We start from the raw sequence: 24,424 nt of genomic DNA, 5'->3' as shown, positions 1-24,424 counted from the left end.
AGGAAGGTGGAGTAAAAGAGTCTTGAAGTCTGGCACAGACAAGGGGAAATGATTATGCACCCAAGCGTGGTATGAGTGTAGGCAACTGAAAAACTCATGAATCATTATACATTACCAATTGAGTATTATTTATGTCTTTTCTCCATTTGATATTCAAGAATTCGTAGAATCACCACTATGATTAAACATGTGAGAAATCTCAGTGAAGTGGATGCATTTCTAAGCAAAAAGAAGGTATCAAATTTTACTCTCTAAGTAATAAAAAAATAATTAAAAGAACCAAGGCCATAGAAGAAATTGTAAAAGTTGTCAAAAAAACTAAACTAAATACAAAGTCTCTCCTTGTCTAATGGCATCTGGCCTTTATAGTTTTATGGGTGAAATATATCAAATATTCAAAAAGAGGCCATAATGGATAAACAGATCATCCCAATCTGTTTTATGAAGCCCACATCTAGTACCACAAATGCAAAAATCCTAAATAAAAATATATAAATGTAGTTGAGCAGCGTAGTAAAGAAGAAAAATAACATACTACAAACAAGCAGGGTTCATTACTTGTAGTAAACTGGGATGTGGGAAGATCTGGATTTACTTCTCGGTGAAAAGCAGGAAAAAGTTTCTTGATGTGTTGATTTGTTTTGTCTTCCCTATCTTCTAATGACAATGGCAACAAATATTTCTTGTTGGCACAGTTAACCCAACCAGTATGTGCTATTGTCTCCTAATTTCTTCTTCAGCAAGGGCCAAGTAGCCTTTGCTCCATCGGCCATTTTAGTTTGCCGGGTTGCCTAATTCAGAGGTCATATCTCATTTGAACATGTCTTTTTGAAATGCCAAGTCTTTGGAGAAAGCCAGATTCATATAGAAGAGCTCTAAGGATTTCTCTCAATTTAAAAAAGAAGGAGATAAAGGGGAAAGAAATCCAGAAAAGTAATGCTAATTAACAATAGGCTATTTGATCTATGTAAAAGGAATACTGACACTTTCATTTTCCAGAATGTCAATTTAAAATAAAAACCGGGGATCCCTGGGTGGCTCAGCGGTTTGGCGCCTGCCTTTGGCCCAGGGCGCAGTCCTGGAGTCCCGGGATCAAGTCCCACGTCAGGCTCCTGGCATGGAGCCTGCTCCCTCCTCCTGTGTCTCTGCCTCTCTCTCTATGTCTATCATAAATAAATAAATAAATCTTTAAAAAAATAAAATAAAATAAAAACCTGGTTGTTTATATTCTAAGAGGAAAGAGTAAGATACCATGCTCTAAAGAAGTGAGTTGGGCAGCACGCACCCCAAGCAATTTGGTGAAGCTTACAAGAGCTGCCTTTATAAGCAACAGGGCACTGGAGAGGAACTTGACATTATCCATAATTTTTTAAAATGTGCATGGCTTTGCCTCACCAACCCCACATCCAGCAATCAAGTCTTAAGAATATCTTCACACATGAGCACATAGGAATTACAAAGGCACGTATCTGGTTATATTAAAATGTATGATTTTTTTTCTTTTTCTTTTTTTTTAAGAACTCAAGTTAAACTCTTATATCAAGCTCCTTTTTTGTCTGATGGGAGAAACTATCTAGTCACATCGGGCATCCTCAACCATCTCAGACAAGGTTTTATCCCTTTTTTGTGCCTTTCCTTCAGGACGGGCATCTAAGTTCCTGGGCTAGCAAGGAGGCTTCTGGTTCTCAGCTAAAGTCCTCTCTAGTCTTTGAGCAAGGAAGCATGAGGCATTTGACTCTGAGTTGTTACCAAGGTGCTATGCTTTGCTAAAATGTTCATTACTGCATTGGGCTTCTGAGATGCAGAATTCACACCACGTTCCTCTGAGGCATTCTCAGACCCTCACCGGCTCAATTCTTTGCCATCTGATGTCCAGTGGTCTGGACACAGGAATGTTTGACTCTTTCCTCAAGTGACTCTGAGGCCGGTACTCATAAAGTCCATACCTTACCATAGACACACCATGTCGATCCAGGACATTTCTATATGCCTTCTATAGCCAAAGTGCCAGATGGAACATAGATACAAATTCCTTCTTCTAAACCCCAGACATACTAACTTGGCTGTTCTGTCCTCTCCCCAAGCCTCAGGCTCAGCCCAGGACACCAGGGGCAGGGTGCCTCTGCAGAGACAGGGCTTGATTAAGTCTCTTGGCCATTCTGTCCCTCAGTCCAGGAAAACTTCCAGCCAGTGAGGATAAGTTAGTTTGGTTCCTCATTCATTATTACTCTGTTCTTTGTTGTGGATTAAGCTTTTTGCTTTGATTCCTTTGGTGCTTTCCTTTTGAAACTAAGAAGTCTTTTCTCATTTGTGTTTTTTTGTTTGTTTTGTTTTGTTTTGTTTTGTTTATTTATTTATTCATGAGAGACACAGAGAGAGGCAAAAACATAGGCAGAGGGAGAAGCAGAGTCCCCGCAGGGAGCCTGATGAGAGACTCAATCCCAGGACCCTGAGATCACAACCTGAGCTAAAGGCAGATGCCCAATGACTGAGCCACCCAGGTGTCCCAAAAGTCTCTTCTTTTAGCATGTAAACATACATTTTTTCCCCTTACTCTGTCAAAATTAGTTTTCAGGAAAATTTTAAGATTTATTCCACTTCATCCCCTCCCCACATCCAATGTGTAATGAAACAGCAATAACTGTTTCTGTGTGTGTGTGTGTGTGTGTGTGTGTGCTTATATCCCCGTGTCTGGTTTATTTTATAACTGGAAGTTTGTCCTCTTTGACCTCCTTAACCCCCTTCACCCATTTCTCCCATCTTCCACCCCCCACCTCTGACAACCACCAATCTGTTCTCTGTATCTATGAGCTTGGTTTATTTGTTTGCTCTTTAGATTCCATGCATAAATGAGGTCATACAGTATATGTCTTTTTCTGTCCGACTTATTTCACCTAGCATAATACCCTCAAGGTCCATCCATGTTGTCAAAAATGGCAAGATTTCCTTCTTCCTTATGGCTGAATAATATTCCATTGTATATATACATCACATTTTCTTTAGCCATTCATCCATAGATGCATACTTAGGTTGTTTGCATATCTTGGCTACTGTAAATAATGCTGCAAAGAACATAAAACAGTCTTTCTTATCACTGAAGGAAAAAAAAAAGCCTGGCTCTGGCAAATTAAAAGCCTTGACTTTCAAGACTATTATCTCAATACTAAATGTTAAGACCCTATTTAGAAATTCTGAAGTCAAAACCTTGATTCTTAATTCTCTGCATGTGCTCCATGAATCCTTTCTAGAAGAAATTCTTGCCCTGATGGAGCAAGGAAGAGTCACAGATAACTCCCTTAAAAGAAGGAAAGACTTCAGTTACTGTATCTAAATTTTGTGTGGCATGTTCAGAGATATTCATTGCAGGGTGATAAGTAACAAGGGAAAATTGCAGATAAACAAACATCCATCAGTAGGTAAAATGTTAAAATATGTTACTTTACTCCTCTTTAAGTTATATTTAACTTGGGAACAAATGATCTCAGGAAGTTTCCCTGTTATATTATCACAGCCACACACACACACACACACACACACACACACACACACACAATCTTGTCTCTGCTTTTTTTAAAGTTTTATTTGTGCCTTTTAGTAGTAAGATCTGTATTTTAATTCCATGGCCTGTGAAATATTATGTATCCAATAAAAGTTTGAGGTTGAGCTATAGCTATATAGTGAAATGGAAAGTTACCCATAATATGTTGTCAATTTTTTAAAGTAAACATGACAAATATATTTATATAACATGACTCCACTTTGGGTTTCTTTTGTTTAAGCTGATATATCTTGATCTAGATCTCTGTGCACGTGCACACAGACACTCTCTCTGTGAGGACACACAGTAAATAAATAAACGCTGCCACTGAGGAGTGGAAGTAGGCAAAGAGGCAGTTAGGTTACAGAGGAGTTTCCACATCTATGTCATACATTTCTTTCTTTAAAAGATTTTATTTATTTATTCATGACAGACTCAAAGAGAGGCAGAGGGAGAAGCAGGCTCCCTGCAGGACTCGATCCCAAGACCCTGGGATCATGACCTGAGCCAAAGGCAGATGCTCAGCCACTGAGCCACCCAGGCAACCCTACTTTATACATTTCTGAATAAATGTACACATTTGATTTTTTTTCAGCAAGCAAGGCATTTATTATTTTTTTTATTTATTTATGATAGGCACACAGTGAGAGAGAAAGAGAGAGACAGAGACACAGGCAGAGGGAGAAGCAGGCTCCATGCACTGGGAGCCTGACGTGGGATTCGATCCCGGGTCTCCAGGATCTCGCCCTGGGCCAAAGGCAGGTGCTAAACTGCTGCGCCACCCAGGGATCCCCAAGCAAGGCATTTATATTGAGATATGAAAGCACAGAGGGAAAGCACACCCTTCACTACAGAGAGGAAATGAGGTCCTGAGCTGGATGGATGGATCCACCAGCCTGGCCTGTGTCCTCCTGCGGCCTGCCTGTACCACCCAGCTCACACAGCCATCAGCGACACCTGCAGAAGGTGGAGGCACAGAGCCAGCCATACCTACATCCAAAGCCCATGACTCACTAGGTTTTTAGTCCTTTTGAACCTTGGCTTTATAAAATCCAGACCTTTTGTAAAAATAGCAGCTACCTCTCAAATGAAGGAGTAAACAAGTTGTGCTGTGCGAAGGGCCTGGTGTACAATGTGCTCGATACATGGGAGGAGGCAGAGGTGGTCAGGAGGGAAGAATGATGGTTCACCATGAGGTGTGGGAAGCCTGGCGGCTCGGCTGCCCCCACAGGGTGGGTGGTCACTGACATTTTAAATGCCACCCCTTGGTTCTTGATTCCTTTTCCTTTCTCTTGCCAAATTGATCGCCCCAGATCAACTCTCATGGAGCATCTGGTAAGGGACACAAGCAGGGGATGCAAACAGGACTGAGTGATATGCCTTCTCAGATGAGTATGCTCCACGTGGGATGTGGGGGTGCATGTGATAAGTGGGAAAGTTGGGGGCATCAAATGTGCAGGAGGGATGTGCTATGTGTTGCTTGGGTCAATGCGACCATGGGTTCATAGTTCCCCAGCACAGAGAAGGAAGACGTAGGCAAAGAGGCAGGGCAACTTTATTGAGGAAGACCAGAGTGCAGGGTGAGTGAGCAGGAAACAAAAAATAAATAAATAAACTTGTGAGGGAGGGGTGCCTGGGTGGCTCGGTGGTTGAGTGCCTGTCTTTGGCTCAGGTTGTGATCCCACGGTCTTGAGTCCCGCTGGGAGCCTGCTTCTCCCTCTGCCTATGTCTCTGTCTCACTCTGTGTGTCTCTCATGAATAAATAAATAAAATTAACTTGTGATATGGGTGACATGAAAACCGTGCTGGAAGTCCGGGTGGAGGGCAGAGCCAGGGCACAGAGGGGCATGGTGAAGCAAGTGCACTCAGGTAGGAAACTCACCCTGGGCCTATTGGGATTTGCTGCTCCCTCTTCTGGGAACAGGAGCCTCGGGCAGAGCCTGTAGAGTGGCAGAGATGGGAGGCAGAGGAAATCCAGGCCACGGGCACCCCCACCTGCCCTGACCTCTTACCCTGAAGCCTCAGGAAAGGGAAAATCAATCACTGGGCTCCCGAAGTGCCGGAGCCTCGGGTCTGGGGCTGGAATTTGACCCACGCAGAGTGTTTACTGATCTAGAGGCGGATAGGTGCAAATGAGCTCATCTTTATCTTGGGAGGAAATTAGGGAGACCAGACGGAGACAAAGCCACATTTTATTCAATGAAAATCTAACTCCACCTCCTCCCCCCCGACCCCCCACCCCCCAACAACACACACACCATCGCAGAAAACATCTGCTGGCCTAACCTCGTCTCCGAAGGGCAGCTCTGAAAGATCAACAGGGAATTAGGAGCTGACTGAAAACCAAAAAAGTTATTCCCGAATATCTTCCATTTACCCCCTCTTGCTGATCTGTATACTCTTTTTCTCCCCCTGCAGTTTGCAAATATTGACTAAGTTCAAGGGCAGCGGCATAAGGTCTAACTTCAGAGTTAGCATGAGGTGAAATACTTAAGGTGGTGCAATCCTGCCCTCATGAAGAACATATTAGATCCCAAGGTTGGTTATGGGCAGTTCTTGTCCCCTGACCCAGTTGATATTTGTTTTATCAAGTCAGGGACTATTTTTGTCATCATTGTTAATCTCCCTCTTGCCAGATCTGTTTTGGCCGAGGGCATGCACTTGAGGTATGTTAGAAGAATGGAGTGCAGTATTGTGGGAAAGAATTACCACTAATTCTGTCTGCCTACAGCTTCCTCAGCCCTGTTCATCTGATCTTCCCAGACTAAGCAAAATTGTGGATGGAAACTCCTACAAGTCTGTGACCCGGATCCAAGAAGCCAATTGTGAGGCTGAAAGAACAACATAGCAACATTCCCATGATGACTACAGGTCTTCACTCTGTTGGAAAGAATTTTGACTTGCCCATCAGGGTAGAGCTTGACAGAGCACTCTCCCAGTAAAGAAACCCCGGGGCCAAGTGGATAAGTCCAGCTCACTTAGACTCATCTTTGGCCTCAGTATTTCCTAAGTCTTGTCTCGGAGATTCCTGGAGACCCGGCCTAAGATCTCTGGTTGTTCGTTCTAGCTGGAGCTTAGAATGAACTAACACTTCGGACGAATGTGTTTTGGAGTTCAACAGAGACCCTGGTTCAGATCTTCATTTCTCTAAGCCTCGGTTTTTTCATGTGTGAAAATAATCATAACAATACTTTCCTTGCAAGACTGCCATGAGGATTAAATGCAGTATTGTATCTGAAAGCATTTAACACAGTGCCTGTTACTTAAAATGGGATTAATATGTTTTAGTCTCCTTCCTTCCGCTCAGCTCCTCCAGCTGCTGGTGTATCCCCTTTCTCTGCCGCATACATTTGACATAGTGGAATCAGGCCAGTGATACTTGGGGGGATACCATCATAGTACGAATGAAGAGAGATAAAGGAAAGTTAAACAATGGTCAGAACAGCAATACTCACTCTTAAATGATTTGAGCATACACCGAGGGGGCTTTACTGACATTTGAAAGACTGCAAATACATAAATAAACTTGTACTTGGATGACTGCTTCCTAGACCTGGACACAGCCAACAAAAAATCTACACATGGAGGCTTTTGCTTGGAGAGTTGTTTTGTTTGTTTGTTTGTTTGTTTGTTTGTTTTAATCTAAATACCATAGAGGCCGTCATAGTCTTCCTTTGATATTAACGATGTGACTCAGTTGCCCAATGCACCGATGAATCTCCCAGGTAGTTTGTTCAAGGGAGAGATGATATTCTTTTAGATGCATGGGAGCTTCAGCCACTCTATTCTAAGTAGCATAGCATAGTGAGATGCTATACACCATCTTCTTCTTTTTTTAAGATTTTATTTATTTATTCTTGAGAGACACAGAGAGGCAGAGACATAGGCAGAGGAAGAAGTAGGCTCCCTGTGGGGAGCCCCCATGCGGGATTCAATCCAGGGACCACAGGATCATGTTCTGAGCCAAAGGCAGACGCTCAGCCGCTGAGACACCTAGGGTCCCTATACACCATCTTCTGTTTGAAAGTATCGTATCTAAATATTCTGGTAGACTGGGTAATCTTTAGCCACTTCCTCTCTTAGCAAAATAAGAGTGGCTGGAATCTACCAAGCCATATCCTCTTGTTGGGTATCCTAAGTTATCCCTGATGTCTCAAAAACAAACTTGCTTCCTAACCTTTAGATTAAATAGCTATTTGCAAAGTAGATGGTCAGATCTGTATTTTGTATAAGTCAGTATTCAGAGTTTCTGTTGGCAATTATTACTTCCATACACAATATAGCCCATTCTTTAATGTATCCGACCTGGTCAGAGGGAAGATTAAGTGGACAATTGAGCATTGAAAATATATTTATGTTTGATTTTGGAGTGATAACATGTCAACCTTGAGAGAAGCTCACATGGTAACTCCTGATACTAGCTTCTGTTTCTCCATACATGGTACTTCCCACTGGCACCAGAGCTAGACTCAAGCAAAGATTGGGAAAAGCCCATAGAGGACACTCTAAGTATTTGGAGAATTCATGTACATTTTAATTTATTTGTTATGTGTTAAACAATGAAAGCACACAATGGAAATAAAATAACCAAATGTAAAATATCAAGAGTAAAGCTATAAAACTATACTCCAAAGACATAAAGAAGACCTAAAAGAATGAAGTCAGACAATAATAATAATAATAGCAGCTAACGTTTATTACATTATAATGTGCCAGGAATTATCTAGATGATTTCTTTAATCTCAGAAATCTTATGAGTTATTATTGTGATTATCCTCATTTTTTTTAAAAAAAGGGAACGTAGGGCACATAAAGGAAGGTATAACTTTTTGCACAGGAAGACTCAAAATGATAAACAATTATTTTGCCTAATTTGTTCGATGACTTTATTCTCTAAATTAATGCAATTTACCCTATAAATTAATGCAGTCCCAATCAAATTAGAGGACTCTATGGAATGTAATAATTTTTATTTATCTATTTACTTAAACAATTTTTAAGTTCACTTGGAAGAGAAAGTGCTACAAAGAAAGCCAAGAAAGTATCAAAGACTAAGAAGAAAATTACTTTTTATAACTATTAACAACTACATTGAAGTTCAGTAAGATTGTTGGGTGCATTCAAGGACTTACAATGAAGCCCAGCACATAGAGGACAAGCAAATCAATTGATTTGGAGAATCAATGTATATTTCTATCTATTTTTTCAATGATTTGCCCCAGTGGATAGAAAAACAAAATATGAAGTCACAGTAATCAGAACTGAGAAATACAGTTTAAGAAAGCAGATAAGAAAATCCAGAAACAGACACAGTAAACATAGAAATTTTGTCTATAATTAAAAATAACTTTCAAATCAGGACAAAAAGATATTCCATAGCAAAAGACATTCAGAACTACTCAACAAAGAGCATTATGATGATTTGCTAATGATAGGGAAGAAAGTTAGATCCCCATCTGACAATATATGCAAAAATAAATTATTGATGGCCAAAAGGTTGAAAATACATATTCACATACACATGCACACACACTCTTACTATAAACAACGCACACAAAGATTCTGGAAAAAAATTCTACCATCTTGCAGTTGGAAGATATTTTAAACAACAGAGAACCAGCTTGAAGCTATAGAGAAGTAAAATTAAAGATGTGGCTATAAAAAAGCTAAATCTCCGCAACAACAACAAAAGTGGAAAAATTTAGAGAAAATAAAAAGAAGATCCATATTAGGTACACTTAGACTAATTAGCCTTACTGTACAAAGCACATCAATAAGTCATTTAAAAAATTGTACCATTCAATCATAAAATGGTCAAAGAACATGAATAGTCAAGATGCCAAAGAAGAAATAAATGTGGCTAGTGAATATGTGAAAATATGCTTAACTTGACTCTCAATCAGAGAGGTGCAAATTAAAACAATACCATCTTTTGCCAATTAGATTAGAAAAAATGGAAATTATTGATGTTACCCAGTTTTGACAGGGGTATGGGGAAATAGGCACTCTGAGACATTACTGCCAGACTATAAGTAGATATTTTTTTAGGGTTGCCTGAATGGCTCAGTCGGTTAAGCATCCTACTCTTGACTTTTAGATCAGGTCATGGCCTCGAGGTCCTGGGATTGAGCCCCGCGTTGGGCTCCTTGTTTAGCAGAGTATCTGCCTGAAGATTCTCTCTCCCTCTCCCTCTGTGCCTCCTCCTGTCTGCATGCATGCTCTCTCTCTCAACTAAATAAATCTTTAAGATACATAGATAGATAGATAATTTTTAAGAGGACAAATTGACAATAACTGTCAAAATTTAATATGCCCTAGTGATTCTACCTCTAAGAAGTGGATATATGCACAAAATATACAAAAATAGATAAGAAATTTTATTTAAAACATTGTTTTCAAATCCACAATTATTATCTATCAGTCGATGAATGATTAAGTAAATTATTTGATATCCTTATTTGGAATACAATAGAATAATTTTTAAGATGAAATAGATCTTTATATAACAACACAGAAAGGTCTTCAGGGCAAATTACTAACTAGAAAAGTCTAGGAGCAGAATGCTACAGTATTATATTTTGTTGATTCTAAAAATCATTTTCCCACATATCAATACTTCTGAAATTGTGGTGCATCCTGCAATCAACAGCTTCTAAAAATTATAATAGGTAGCATTTTCTTCTTCTTAGTAAAATGTAAACTGATGGCATGTTTACAATTGAAGCTTCTTAGATTTTATGAATAGTAAATCACATAATCTTATTTATATTTAAATTATATTTATTTATACATCTAACAGAATGAGTAATTGAGAACTTAATTGGTGACTTCTTTAAGAGAGAGAGCGCATGGCTCAGGTCAGGGGGAAGGACAAGGCAGTGAGAGAGGAAGAGAGAATCTTAAGCAGACTCCACACTCAGTGTGGGGCCCAACACGAGGCTCAATTCCACAACCCTGAGATCATGACCTGAGCCGAAATCAAGAGTTGGACACTTAACCGACTAAGCCACCCAGGTACTCCTGACTGGTGCCTTTGTTGTGTACCAGTCTTAAAGGGAAATAAAGAAGAGAGAGGAGGAAGAAGCGAAGCAGAAAGAGAATTTTCTTCTATTCCCTTTAAGGGCACCCTGTTCTTTATCTCATTGAACTTGGGTCATACATTGCAGGCGACTTTATAAGCTTTAACCATCAGAGCTATCAGGTAATATCACTGCCTCTGAAAATGAGAGGATGTAGGCTTTTGTGTCTCAAGTTAAGAGAGGGATGTAGACAACTCCATGTCCTGGTGAGAGAAGATGGGAATTTAGGGTTTAGGTTTAGGAGGCCAGAAAGCTGTTTCCCTAAAGTGGAAGGATGGATGGAATTGCTACCTGGGTGCCTGTGGAGTTCTGAGTGCCAGGAATGTAGTGTCAAAGGCAGAAGCAAAGATGTCTGCAACCAAGCTTTTCATAGTAGCAGAGGTGCCCCAGAAGAGCTTACCTGCTTTTAGTAGCCTTTAGTGTTATAAGGAGAAAGAACCTAATACAAAAGAGTAATTGATGAGAGACCCAAGGTCCATCCACAAACCCTGGAGTTTTCAATCAACCTCAAGGAAAAGAGAGAGTATTTCTGTAACGCAGATTACATATCTAGCCAGCCCTGGTGGGTGAGGACTGGGGCACATTATAAAAGGAAATGTCCTATTGCCTGATTCTTTCTTTTTTAAAGATTTATTTTTTTATTTTTGATGGAAAGAAAGAGAGGAGAGCACCCGGGGGGAGCGGCCAAGGGAGTGGGGGAGAGAGAATCCCAAGCAGACTCCTTGCTAAGCATGGAGCCCAACTCAGGACTTGATCTCACAACCTTGATATCATGCCCTTAGCCAAAATCAAGAGTCGGATACCCAACTGACTGAGCCCCAGCCTATTGTTTGATTCTAAATGCTCTGGACCAATTTGTACAAGATAGACAAATGGATGATAGATTCGATAGGTAGATAGATAACAGGTAGACAGACAATAAGTAGATACTTGGGATTGGAGAGGAGACATCAAGGGCGTCTTTTATTTTTTACTGTGTAAACTTTCTATTATTGAGTTTTTACAAGCTTTATTGCTTTTATCATTTTAAAACAATTTTATAAAAGAATTTTACTGTAAAAAATGATATAAATCAATAGCTCCAATTTGATGTACACATTTGCTTATTTAGCACATTTGAATTGAGCTCACCTTATGTGCCCAGCACTCAACTGGATCCAGGGAGAAATGGACATGACCATTTATCCTCGAGGAACTCCTGGTCTCCAGAGAGCAAATGCACCAAAAGGGGAGTGCTTCAGTTACACGTGCCCCCTTGTCTGTAGGTAAAATTGCAAGCTTCCTGCTGGTTTGTTGTCCAGAGTGACCTGGCAGCAAGCGTGGCTTCCCCAAATCAGAACTTGAAGCCGTGCATCTCAGAGACCTAGAGTTTCACCGGAACTGTGTGCCGTGGCCCCAACATGGCCCGTGATAAACTGCTGTCTGGGAATTAGCCACGCAGCTTCTCAAACAGCTGCTGAGAATTGTCTGAGAAGAGTCATTTCACTCTGGGGGCAGAAAGCCTCTGTGGTCACAGCTATGCTAAGCTTCAGGGCATTCTTCTCTTTCATTCCTTCAACAAACATTTGTTCTAGGCTTCATGAAAACAGTGATGAGTAAGACATAGTTCTTATACCCTGGTGGAGGCTATATTCTAGGGGAGGTAGACAGTTATTCACAAAAACAAAGGAACCACATAGAATACAAAATTCTTTATTGGTGCAGAAGTTTAGTAATGTGAAGGCAAGGGTCATGGTGAAACAAGTGTCCCCAGGGCTGGGAAGGGAGAAGGCAGGCTTCCCTGAGGAAGCGGCTTGGCACTGATATCTAAAGGGTAAGCATCATGTGACAAGAGGAGGGAAAGCCGTTCTCGGTCCAGGGTTTGGCACCTGTAAAGGACCCCTATGTTTGGAGTAAATGAAGAGCATTTGAAAGAAGATGGTCCCTCTAAAGCCAGGAAACCAAAGGGAGGATGTTTCTAGAAGAGGTTGGTGTGAGGAGGAGAATGTTCTAACACTCTGGAGGAAGAAGCATACTAAGCTCTTTGCTTCACAGACAAAAGTAATTAATATTTAAGGAGAGAAGGAAAGAGATCCACATGCGACTCATCTGCTTTATCCCAGATTAGGACATCTTCCCCCCAAAATGTCTTTTCTTAAGTGAATGGCGTCATTCATCCATCCACTGGACCAACCTGAGAACCCACAAGTCACTCTGTCTTTCTTCTCTCATTTCCCACATCTGATCAACCATTATTTGGCTGTCAATTCATGCTCCTTAAATCACTCAAAGCCTTTCACTCCTGTCCAGCCTCAGTACCCTAATTCAGGCCCCATCAACTCGCATCTCAGGTTCTACAATGGCAAGAAGTGAACAATGTTGAGATTGACCTTCCTATCTTCAGTCTTTCTACTCCAACACTAATTCATTCTCCTGCACTGTACTGAGTGATTTTTCTTAAGCATTAATCTGTCCCTCTATTTCACTCTAGAGTTTTGCCACTGCTCCAGAATCAAGTCCAAAGTCCTTAACGTGGTTTTGTAATACCCCTTATGATCTGTCCCTGGTTACTACTCTACCATTCTCCTCCACTCAGCTATAATGAACTACTTCTTTTGCGCTGGTTCCTCTTCTTCCGATCTCATGGCCTTTCTTCATACAACGGATCTAAGTAAGTCATTAATCTTTCTGGATCACAGCTCTGGTATTTCCCAGATTAAGACTAATCTGCAGTTCCCTTTCACTTCAGTGTTGTATCTAATTCCCTTAGTCTGGCTGACAAGATCCCTACCTGTTCCTTCTGCCATATTTCGTAATACTTTTTCCCTTTCCTCTAAGTCTTGCCCTGTGCATCCCTCCTACAGCATTGAATTGCTCCTAGTTCCCAAGGCATACTCTGTTATTTCATGCCACAGTACATTTGCATAGATGTTTCCTCTGCCTGAATGCTTTTCTTACTTACTTCCTGAACTCTTTGTTACTCCCTAAGACATTACCCAGAGCCTGAATATGGAAACCTAGAATATAATATTAATCCAAACTATCAATCATGAGTAAACACTCCAATATGCACTGATTCAAGAGCCTATTTTCTATGTGGTGTTTCTGAAATGTTTACCTGAGATGTATTCCAACAGAATTAAGGTGAAAATCCAAAGGAAAAAAAAAGGAAGTAGGGAGGGAGGAAAAAGTAAAACAAATCAGGAATTATATGGAAGATGGACTGATAGCTGTGCAGCAGCCTTACACCATGGTTCATTCTAATTAGAACAGGAACCTGATAGTTCCAAGAAAGATGTCTTTAGAAGAACATGAAAGATTCTACACAATGGGCAGAAGAACTAAGAAACCAGAAAATACATGTGAAAACATGATGATATTATGTGTTTCTTCTTGTAACAATAAGAAAGGGGAAGCAAAAAATAAATATCCTGTATCATATGCCCATTACCTAGATTTTCCACAACAAACTAAAAGCCCGAGAACTGTCTCTACAAACACTAATTATTCCCTGTTAAAAACCAAGACAAGAAGGAAAATTGTAAACAGTCATTATATATTTTTTTCTCGAAACAATAGTAATAATTTTTGCCACATCATAAACAAGAAGAACAAAATGCATGGAAATAAATGTGCTTCTGAAAACTGTGGGAATATGCAAACTGAAAGGAAATCCTAAATTTCTCTGGATTAGGAGACTCCAAGCCATCAGTGTTGTATCGTGCTTTGGAGGGCTATCATCCACCTGTGGGTTTCCCCAAGCACCATTAAGAATGACACCCACTATTTTAGCCTCTCAGGGTTCTTTAGTCTTCAGAGATGGCTCTTCTTTCTTCAAATTCTGTGTGTTTGGCAACATGTGGGCAAGCCCTAAGATTCCCATCCCTGGTGTACATGCAGGAGTGTACGCAGAACCCATAAATATGATGCACTATCACTCTCATAATTAGATGACATTACATGGCAAGGATGAAGGCGTTTTAGAGACATAATTAAGGTCCCCAAGCAGTTGATCAAAAGTGAAATTATCCTAAGTGTCCCTAGACTGATTAGGTGAGATCTTAAAAAGATTCTCCTGCTGGCCTTGAAATGCCTTGTTGTAAACAGTCTCTGGAGGGGGCCACATGGCAAGGATCCGATGGCAGCCTCTGGGAGCTGAAAATTGTCCCTGGTCACCAGCCAACAAGAAAATAGGACCTATATGGCTACATCCCCCACTGACCTGAGAGCTTGGAGGAGACCCTCAAGCCTTACATAACATCACAAGCCCTAACCTTGATTTCAGCCTGATGAGATGCCAAGCACAGGACCCTAACTAAACCCTACCAAGACTCACATGACACGCAGAAACCTGAGATAATAAATTTGTGCTGCTAAATTTTTTTTCAACAACAATGATTTATTCAGTGTATAACTAAGTGTGATTTATTACCTATAACGCGACAAGCATTATAAACAAATCAGATCCCAAATCATAAAACAATTCCGATCACAAAATATATAAATTAGTAGACATACATTTCATTAAGGCTGCCAGATACACTTGACTCAGCTGAAGTCTCAAACGGTAAGAAACATCCAAAAGCTCCAAAAATGTTTCTCTGACCTCTTCTTTCTTTAAGTAAAGGTTAAGTATTGATGGTTTTGCCCAAGCATCTAAATTTTTAGAGTGTCTTCCCAAGATTCTGATCCAACTCAGAGGATCATCGAGCTGGCGATCTCTCTGACACGGTCTCCGGGTCATTAATGCTTTTTGATTTCAAGTGGATGAAGCTGTTTCAATACGGCTATTATTGGCTTCAATTTGGGGTACAATGACTTCTTAACTGGTTTCCAGAACTTTTCCTATTCCACCTTCTTGCTACCATCATCACAAGTAGTTCCTAACTTCACTGATTTGTTCAGCAAACTTGAATTAGTGTCTTCTGTGTGCTAGCTCTCGGCTAAGTGCTAGTAAATAGGAGGCTCAAGGAATCCAAAACTTAAACCCAAATATGTCTGATTCAAAAGCCCTCCTACTGCCTGCCCTATGCCCTGTTATTGCACATTGCACCACTGAATTTGTGAGCACTTGTTACCCAGCCTTAGAAAAGGAATACATACTGCAATGTCAATGGCAGTGTCCAGTAGGGGGTTGTGGGCACTGGATAAAGTTGCTCTTGTGAAGAACCCTGGAGCCTACAGCTCCTGGATCCTAGACCCAGGAGGTGGCAAGGATAACTCTTAGGGCAGCCCTGTCTGAGACACACTGGGAGTGCTATGTGTCTCTGAGGAGGGCTTGGTGTCCAGGCACTTGGACAGGAGATGGGCTAGGTTTTCTGAGCACTTTGCAGAACTGAGCACTGGTGGGGGGAGGGGAGGCAGTATGGGGCAAGCGGGGGAAGAGTCAAAGCATGTAGCAGGATCTTGATATGTCACCAAACCCAGAAGGTAATGAATTGGGTGGAGGCTGGGAAAGAAAGAAAGAAACCACAATGAAAGAAAATTGCCCTCATACTTCGTGGGCATGAACTCTAGATAAGGTGGACCTGGGTTCAAATCCCTCCTCTCATTTCTTATTCTGTGCTTTGGAACAAGTTACCTGAAACTCAGTTTCTTCATCTCTAAAATAGCCCTTCAAGTACTTCCAACACCAAGTTGGAAGAATTAAGAGACTATGTATAAATGCCCTCATAAAAGCCAAGAGCACAGTAGACCCTCAACAAGTGGCAGTTATTACTATGTGGTAATAAACAATTACAATATGTATCAGTTTGCTATGGCTGTGTGACAAATTGCCGCACATTTAGTGGCTCAAAGCAATACATATTTATTGTCTCATGGTTTCCATGGGCAGGAGTCTGGGCATGGGCTAGCTGCGTGCTGTCACTTTAATAGGGCAATTTACCCCAAAACAGGACATACAAGTCAGGCCCCTTTGGGAATAGTGAGCTATTTACGTGTCTTTTCCTCATAGTCCTAGCCAAGGGGATGGAAATACTTCCTTTGGAGATTCTGGTCCTCAGTGTAGGAGGGATGGTGGTTGCAGGAGTGGGGAGCAAAAACATGATTAGTCCTCATCAAAAACAGAGGAAAGACCAGATACAAGGAACAGAGCCTGAGCGAGGGCCAGGCACCTCTTCCCCCTCAGCTCTCTGTTTAGAGCTGTGTGTCTTGTCATTTAACGGAGCTTTCTAATCAGAGCACCGATTCATCAGCAGATACATTATTTCTGCTCATCAGATTCACAGTTATTTGTATTCCTCATGGGTTAGCGTAGCCTCTTCCAGAGCTGGTTTCCCGACCCACGTGAGCATTCCCGAGTGGTCTATGTACCTTCTAAGGACTTGCATACCTTGCCTTTAAGGTTCTTCTTCTGGGCTCTGTGGAATGTGGAATACTCAGAGACAGGATCCATCAGCCTGGTTCCAAGCACCAGTGTCTCCAGAGTCATCACTGCAGTAACTACGGCGCTCACCACAGTGCTGAGCACGAAGGAGGCCTCCTAAATCCTGACCTAAATCCTAAATCCTGGTTAATCAGCCCACCTCCCAACGTGTCGCACACATTGCCTGAGCCACGGGCACCGACTTGCCAGCGCTCTGTACTTTGACGTTCACATAGTCATCCTTGGAGCTCACACCAACCCTGGGAGACTCTTGGAACAGGAACGCTTGGCTATTCCTCTTCACGGATGAGTTCGTAAATCCAACTAGTGATAAGATTCGAGTATAAACCTAGGACTTCTGACTCTTTCATCCAGCCGACCTTCTTGCCCACTCTGTTTTCTTTTATGAATCCGTGGTCCCTGCCTTCCGTTCTCCTTCTCACTCACAGCCATCTATTAATGTCTCACAGTTCAGTAAATTGATACTCAAACCACAGGTATCTTCTGAGTGCTGCAGAGATTGTGCATGGGAGGTGATCAGAGAAGTTTGCTTTTCCATCCCTCCTCTGCAATCAGGGCCGGCTTCCTAGGCATGAGCCTGTGCAGTCACACAGCATCCCACTCTTAGGAGAGAGTCTCACGTGTGCTTGATTGCTCTGCAGTCACCCTCTTGAAATTCGTAATAATTTTTAAACAAGGGACCACACATTTTCATTTTGGACTGAGCCCCACAAATTACATCACCAGTTCTGTGTGCAACAAAGATACGGTGGGCTTCCATATACATTTGCAAATTGGAGGGAAAATAGAAGTTCCTTTTCCTTTTGGCCAATCAAACCCTGGGCATTTATTCTAAGTTAGTAGTATCAGCTTTAGCCTCTATAAAACCAGGTTGAAAAAAAATAAATAAATAGAACCAGGTTGATTTCTCTGATCAGTAAAGCAATAACATCAACAAAAAAAGAAAAGGTTTTTTTTTTCTTTTTCTTTCTTTTTCTTTTTTTTTTTTTTTTTTTTTTTTTTTTTGTAGGAAGACGCCTGAAAACTCTCTGTCTCTTCTTCCACTTGCATCCTGAACCCACCTACAACTGCACGCCTTCCCTCCTGCAGCTCCCTCAAAATCTCCTCCAATACATCTTGGCACGCTCGTTCTCTCCCTCATCTCTTATGGCTCATCTGTGTTTGTTAAATATTATTTGGCACAAAGTAAGCTCTTCAAAACAAGAGACTTGGATTGCAGGGGACAGGCGGTGGGTTTGGAGTCGAGTCATGCAAGAGGAGAGAGGCTGTACTGGCGCTGCCCTCACCTCCCTCCTGTTCCCTCCCCCACCCGCAGCCACCCTGGAGCCCCCGCCCAGCCACGACTGTGTGGAGAAAGATAAATAACAGAGCCATCAAGAGCTCTGGAGACGAGGCCTGATCACTTACCTATACCTGAAAGCTTGGATCCTGAAGGAGGCAGAAAGGAGGCTGTTGAAACCACACTGTCCTCCTCTAAGCACATCTGCTTCTTGGCACCACACCCAGAACCTTCCACAGGAAACTCTATCATGGCCATGATCTCCAAGTCACCGATCCTCCAAGTTTCTAGTCTGAAAAAGGAAAGTAACCATCTGAAGGGCATACCTCTGCAGCCAGGGGTGCTGCTGGCTTCATCTCACTTACTTTTGATACCACAGCATCTTTCTAGAACTGGCAGGAAGAGGGACAATGGATTTCCAGTGGGGTTTCCCAAGGTACAGGGTGATTTTTTTTTTTTTTTTTAGATTTTATTTATTTATTTGAGAGAGAGAGAGCACAAGCTGGGGAAGAGGCAAGGGGAGAGGGAGAAGCAGACTCCTCGCTGAGCAGGGATCCTGAAATGGGGCTCGATCCCAGGAATCCAGGATCATGACCCCAGCCGAAGGCAGATGTTGCACCAACTGAGCCACCCAGGTGCCCTAATTTCTCCTTTCAATGAAAGATACCCGCCCCCTCCCACCCTCAGACCTCCACAGTGACACTCGCATGCCTGTGAAGAGCGCTTTCTGTTTCTCAAGGCCCTTTCTGACCCAACATCCCATAGGATCTTCTCAGCACCTCTGGGAGATGAGTGGGGTAAACATTATCCCCATTTTACAGATGAGGCAGCCGGGTCTTGGCGCTCGCGCTGTGCCAGCAGCAACCTCAGGGCCCGCGTGGCCTCATCCTGGCTGCTGTTTCAAGGGTGAGCTCCCACTGTAAAGCGGGAAAGATGAGTTTTTCCTCTCGGACCATGAGAGCATTAGCAATCGCTTCCTCTTTCTCCCAGCTCCAGGCCTCAGGCTGCGTCTGGGGAGGCCGCGCCCCCGCGGGTCTACACCGGCTGCCTGGGCCCACGTTGGCAAGGTAAGGCAACTGGCGGAAGGGAGAGAGGAGTCTTGGAGGCTGGAGTGAAAGAGGCTGCAAAGGGAGGCAGGGTGTGGAGGAGCAGAGAGAGGCCCTGAATGAAAAGAAAGGGGGAAAATTATCCCAATTCTCGCACTGCTGGAAAATGGGAAAGTTATTGCTGCACAAAGACCCTCTCGAACCGCCTGCCTTCCAAAATTTCTACTGCACTCTCTGCAGTTACTTGTGTATGGCAGAAGCAGCATCTTTGTATTATATGAACAGTCTGCTTCATAATCAAATACCATCTGTCGCTACATCTGAACTTGTTTTCAACATCTGTGCGTTCTGGTCTTAACAAAGCTTTAAAAACTAATTCAAAAACTTTCACAGATCACTGACTAAATATGTACATTGACCATCTTTCCACGTTGGTTTGCAACGTTTCTTCTATAGGTGCCTCCCCCGGCCCGGGAGGAGTGAAGACGTCCGCACTTGGAGGCTTTATTAAGCTTATTTCCTAATGGCCTTGGGTAGCCAAGTGCAAGAGAGGGACACTTGCTTATGCGCCGAGAGGACCCATCATATTCTTTCTTGGTGCCAATACGGTCCCTTTCTGCCAATGAGAAACCTGTAAGTTGATCAGCTACCATACCCCAATTACTCAAAATGACACTACAGATAAAACGGCAACCAAGGGGAGAATCAACTGTATGGCTTCTACGCAGCTAAAGTGTGTTTGAACAAATGGTGAAGTAAAACCATGAGAGCTCTCGGGAGGATAAGGACGCTGTTACTTTGCACATGCTTCAGAAATGTGAAGTACATCTTTACAGAACTTTTTGCCAACCCCCTGGCAGATGTTGACCAGTTTTGCTTATGTATACATCGGTTGCAGAACACTAAAACAGAGATTGGAAATTTTAATTTAGTCAAGGCAGTTGGGCTAAAATGATGGCTTTTGTTGAAACCATTAAATAGAGCTGCCTAATGAAGTACAGTACGGGGCTGGCCAACGGCGCCCGGAGAGGAGGCTGCGGGAAAGGCGGCGGCCGCGGGGTCTCGGGGCGCGGGCAGCCGGGCGTCTCCGCACCGCGAGAAGGGCTCCTGGGGGGCGGGGGGCGCAGAGACCAAGGGCCGTGGGCGCCCCGCGAGCAAAGGGGCGTCTGTCCACAACCCCGCGCCCCGAGGGGGGGCTCGTGGCGTTCGCGCCTGTGTGCGCGCGTGCGTGTGGGTGGGTGTGCACCGGCGGTGTGGGGGTGGGCGTGCACCAGCGTGTGTGTGCACGTGCGTGCGTGTGGGTGGGTGTGTGCGCGCACGCGTGTCTGTGCGTCTGTACACCAGCGTGTGTGTGTGCGCGCGCGCACGTGCGTGTGGGTGGGTGTGCACCGGCGTGTTTGGGTGCGCGCGCCCCTGCGTGTGGGTGGGTGTGCACCGGCGTGTGTGTGTGTACGCGTGCGCACGTGTGCGTGTGGGTGGATGCGCACCCGCATGTGTGTATGTGCACCCGCGTGTGTGTGCACGCACGCGCGTGGGTGTGTACACACGTGCATGTGTGTGGGTGTGCACCGGCGTGTGTGTGTGTGTGTGCACCGGCGTGTGTGTGCGCGTGTGCACGTGCGTGTGGGTGTGCACCAGCATGTGTGTGCGCACATGCGTGCGTGCATGTGCATGGATGTGCACCGGCGTGTGGGTGGGTGTGCACCGGCGTGTGTGAGGGTGGGTGTGCACCAGCGTGTGTATGCACATGCGTGTGAGTGTGTGGGTGTGCACCAGCATATGTGTGTGCGCGCGCCCGTGCGTGTGGGTGGCTGTGCACCGGCGTGTGTGGGTGCATGCGCACGTGTGCATGTGGGTGGATGCGCACCAGCGTGTGTGTGCGTGCGCGTGTGTGCGCTGGGGCAAGCGAAGGTGTTCTTTCGGAGATGTTCCCTTGTAAGTTGCAGCTGCCCGCCGCCAGCGCCCGGGGAAGTGTAGTGCAGTGAGCAGGTGCACGGCCCCTCGAAGGTGGTCTGCGTGAGCCTGCTCCGCAGAGGGGGGAGGGCAGTGGCCGGCTGAAAGGCTGGGGAGCTCGTGGGAGGGGTGGGAGGCTGCCGGGTTAATGAGTCTGGTGGTTGATTCTGCTGCTTCAGTACACTTGCCCTTCCCACGGCTGCTTGACGGAGAGTGGCCATTAGGTGTGCCCGGGCTAGTCTTCCTTCCCCACTCGGGGTCAGCGGAGGCAAAGCAAAGATAACCTCCGTATTGATAGAACCCACTCCAGTGCCATGGCGCTGACTGATAATTATTTCGAAGACTGGGCGTGCACTTCTTGCACAGAGATGAATTTATTAAAGAGCACTAGACTTTCTGCATATTTTCAATTGTTCTATCTTAGTGAGAAGTTTTGCCATGTGACCATTTAATCCTTTCATCAGCATGAATGTTTTTAAAAGATGCAAACAATGCTCTATCTTGGTGAGAGCGACTATCATTATTAAGGTGTGATTCTCTGCAGCGTATAAATAAGGGAAACCGTGTTCCGTAAATGTCTATTCCTGGCCAGGTATTATAGGAAATAGAGATTCTGTCCTTGTTCATCTCGTAGGGAAAAACATGAAACAACAGATGATTTCTATCATGAAACTTTTATTTTGAAAATCAGCAAGGAAGGGGCACCTGGGTGGCTCAGTGGTTGAGCGTCTGCCTTTGGCTCAGCACCTGATCCTGGGGTCCTGGGATCGAGTCCTGAGGAAGCCTGCTTCTCTCTCTGCCTGTGTCTCTGTCTCTCTCTGTGTCTCTCATGAATAAATAAATAAAATCTTTAAAAAAAAAAGAAAAAGAAAAAGAAAACCACCAAAGAATTAGTGAATTCTTGTTTGAAATGATTATCTGAGATTAAGTGGATGTTGGTGTATTATTTTCAAGCTGACTCACATGTATAGACATGGCCTAAGTACAAAACACACACACACACACACAACCATGTTATTGCTGTTTAGTGTTTGGGATGTGTATACATATATTGTGTTGTTTGATTTTTATCAGGGTGGGGGACCAGACTCCTATTTCTTCAAGTGAACCCAGTGAAAGCTCAGAATTAAACCTTAAACATTCCATGTTCCAGAACATATTCCCAAACTTTCAGGGATGAGGGATGATTTCCCTCCTTCCCCCACCCCCAGCATCCTGTAACATTAATTCTTTACACAGATGATACTTAATGGACACAGGCAATCACTGACCCAAAGTTGGCAACCACTGCTCCAGGATTATGAGAGTTCTAACATCCACTTTAGCTCCAATTGCTGCAGATCTTTCATAATTACAGAGATATATTAACCCCGCCCAGTGAAATATGCAGAAGTCAATTGTACTTGGTTAAGAAATCTGCATGTTTCATTCAAGTAAATATTGAAAATAAATCTGTTTTCTTTTTTTTAAAAAAGTATTTACCGACAGCCTGGGGAAAACAACCAAGAGAGTTCTAAATGGGACAGGAAAACCAGATTGGAATTAGATATTTTCTAAAATATTTAAAGTCTAGCTCTCAAAAATGGATTCTTTCCCCCATGTGGGTGGTGGAAATTTGTCTATAACACTTTGCCTGACTGCTTCTGCTCAAAATTCGGATTTGCCTCGAAGTGGACAAATTTCCAGGAGGTAGAGAGGGAAGGATAAAGGAGAATTCCAGTCAGATGCTGCATCATCGCTCTATCTACTAAAGAAAGAAGAGCAGATGCAATTTTGAAAGCCAAATTATTTGGAGGGGAGTGAGAAGAAAAAGCAGGACTTGGTTGACACTGATGATCCCCCTGATGTACAGTTTCCAGTTCATTTCTTTTTCCTAGGATGTAGTGTCAGTAAATGCCACTGCTCTTAAGGGTTTGCCAGTATTTCCGTGAGAAGTCTCCATCCTTTCTGCTGGGGGTTTGCTATAACTTGGCAATTTGTGAGCACACTGGGCTGAAGCATGGTATACACATTGTCAGTCCAGATGCAGTTTTCTGTTGCAGTTACCAAAAATGAAATCAAAGAAGCTGCTTGGGATTTTAGTTTATGGGGACATTAGTGAAAGAAGAATATTTGTACTGCTGTTTCTTTGCTGCGCACTTCCACACCTTGATTTCGTTCATCTTTATTTCAGGTTATTTTCATCTCAGAAAAACTCAAGTTTAGACACACACATGCACGCATGCATAAAAATTGAGGTAGGCTTCTTTATAGGATTCATCTCTGTTATGGACAAACATGGTTTTGATATGGTTGTGACTGGTAGAAGCTGAAGGGAGAACATGTCCCCTCTTCCCAGGCATGAGATCTTTGGTTTTCCTTCAGCAGGTCTCTCCCGATCACTGAGCTCTTTCCCCCGAGTTTCTTGGGGTTCTCCAAGTGCCCTACATTTTAGTATGCATTGGCTAGCATACTAATTGGTGAGCAGGGACTCCATCTCTGCAAACCACTGTGTCTCAGGCAACGTCACCCCCCTGGCCACATCAACGTACAGCCACAGCAATCGCTCTTGACCGAATAGTCACATTGAACAATTGGTTCACCTCTTGCACTGTTGGTGGGAATGTGAACGGGTGTAGCCACTCTGGAAAACTGTGTGGAGGTTCCTCAGAGTTAAAAATAGAGCTACCCTACGACCCAGCAATTGCACCACTGGGGATTTACCCCAAAGATACAGATGCAGTGAAATGCCAGGACACCTGCACCCCAATGTTCATAGCAGCAGTGTCCACAATAGCCAAACTGTGGAAGGAGCCTCGGCGTCCATTGAAAGATGAATGGATAAAGAAGATGTGGTCTATGGATACAATGGAATATTCCTCAGCCATTAGAAACGACAGATACCCACCATTTGCTTCGACGTGGATGGAACTGGAGGGTATTATGCTGAGTGAAATAAGTCAATCAGAGAAGGACAAACATTATATGGTCTCATTCATTCAGGGAATATAAAAATAGTGAAAAGGTTTAAAGGGGAAAGGAGAGAAAATGAGTGGGAAATATCAGAGAGGGTCACAGAACATGAGAGACACCTAACTCTAGGAAACGAACAAGGGGTGGTGGAAAGGGAGGTGGGTGGGGAGATGGGGTGACTGGGTGACGGGCACCAAGGGGGACACTTGA

The 24,424-nt window shown here is 43.4% G+C and overlaps 1 protein-coding gene across 6 annotated transcripts in view; it reads left to right on the top strand.

Annotated features, from left to right (window-relative positions):
• The first annotated feature begins 13,149 nt into the window (after window positions 1-13,149).
• The window catches only part of LOC144316320 (uncharacterized), a 52,848-nt gene continuing 41,573 nt past the window's right edge, over window positions 13,150-24,424 (top strand). For 4 of the 6 annotated variants that reach the window (XR_013382163.1, XR_013382164.1, XM_077902133.1 and 1 more), the window contains exons 1-3: window positions 13,156-13,267; window positions 16,943-18,699; window positions 19,254-19,330. Coding sequence is in view for 2 of the 6 variants with exons in the window: in XM_077902133.1 (XP_077758259.1) it covers window positions 18,514-18,699; window positions 19,254-19,330 (263 nt within the window). In the remaining 4 variants the exon portion in view is untranslated. Of the gene's footprint in view, window positions 13,268-16,942; window positions 18,700-19,253; window positions 24,343-24,424 lie in introns of those variants that run through there. The other 2 variants (XR_013382162.1, XR_013382165.1) reach the window with 2 other exon arrangements.

Source organism: Canis aureus, chromosome 6 (genome assembly GCF_053574225.1).
Source record: "Canis aureus isolate CA01 chromosome 6, VMU_Caureus_v.1.0, whole genome shotgun sequence".
Lineage (NCBI taxonomy): Eukaryota > Metazoa > Chordata > Mammalia > Carnivora > Canidae > Canis > Canis aureus.
Note: the sequence above shows the minus strand (reverse complement) of the source record. Positions and strands in the feature narration are given on the sequence as shown.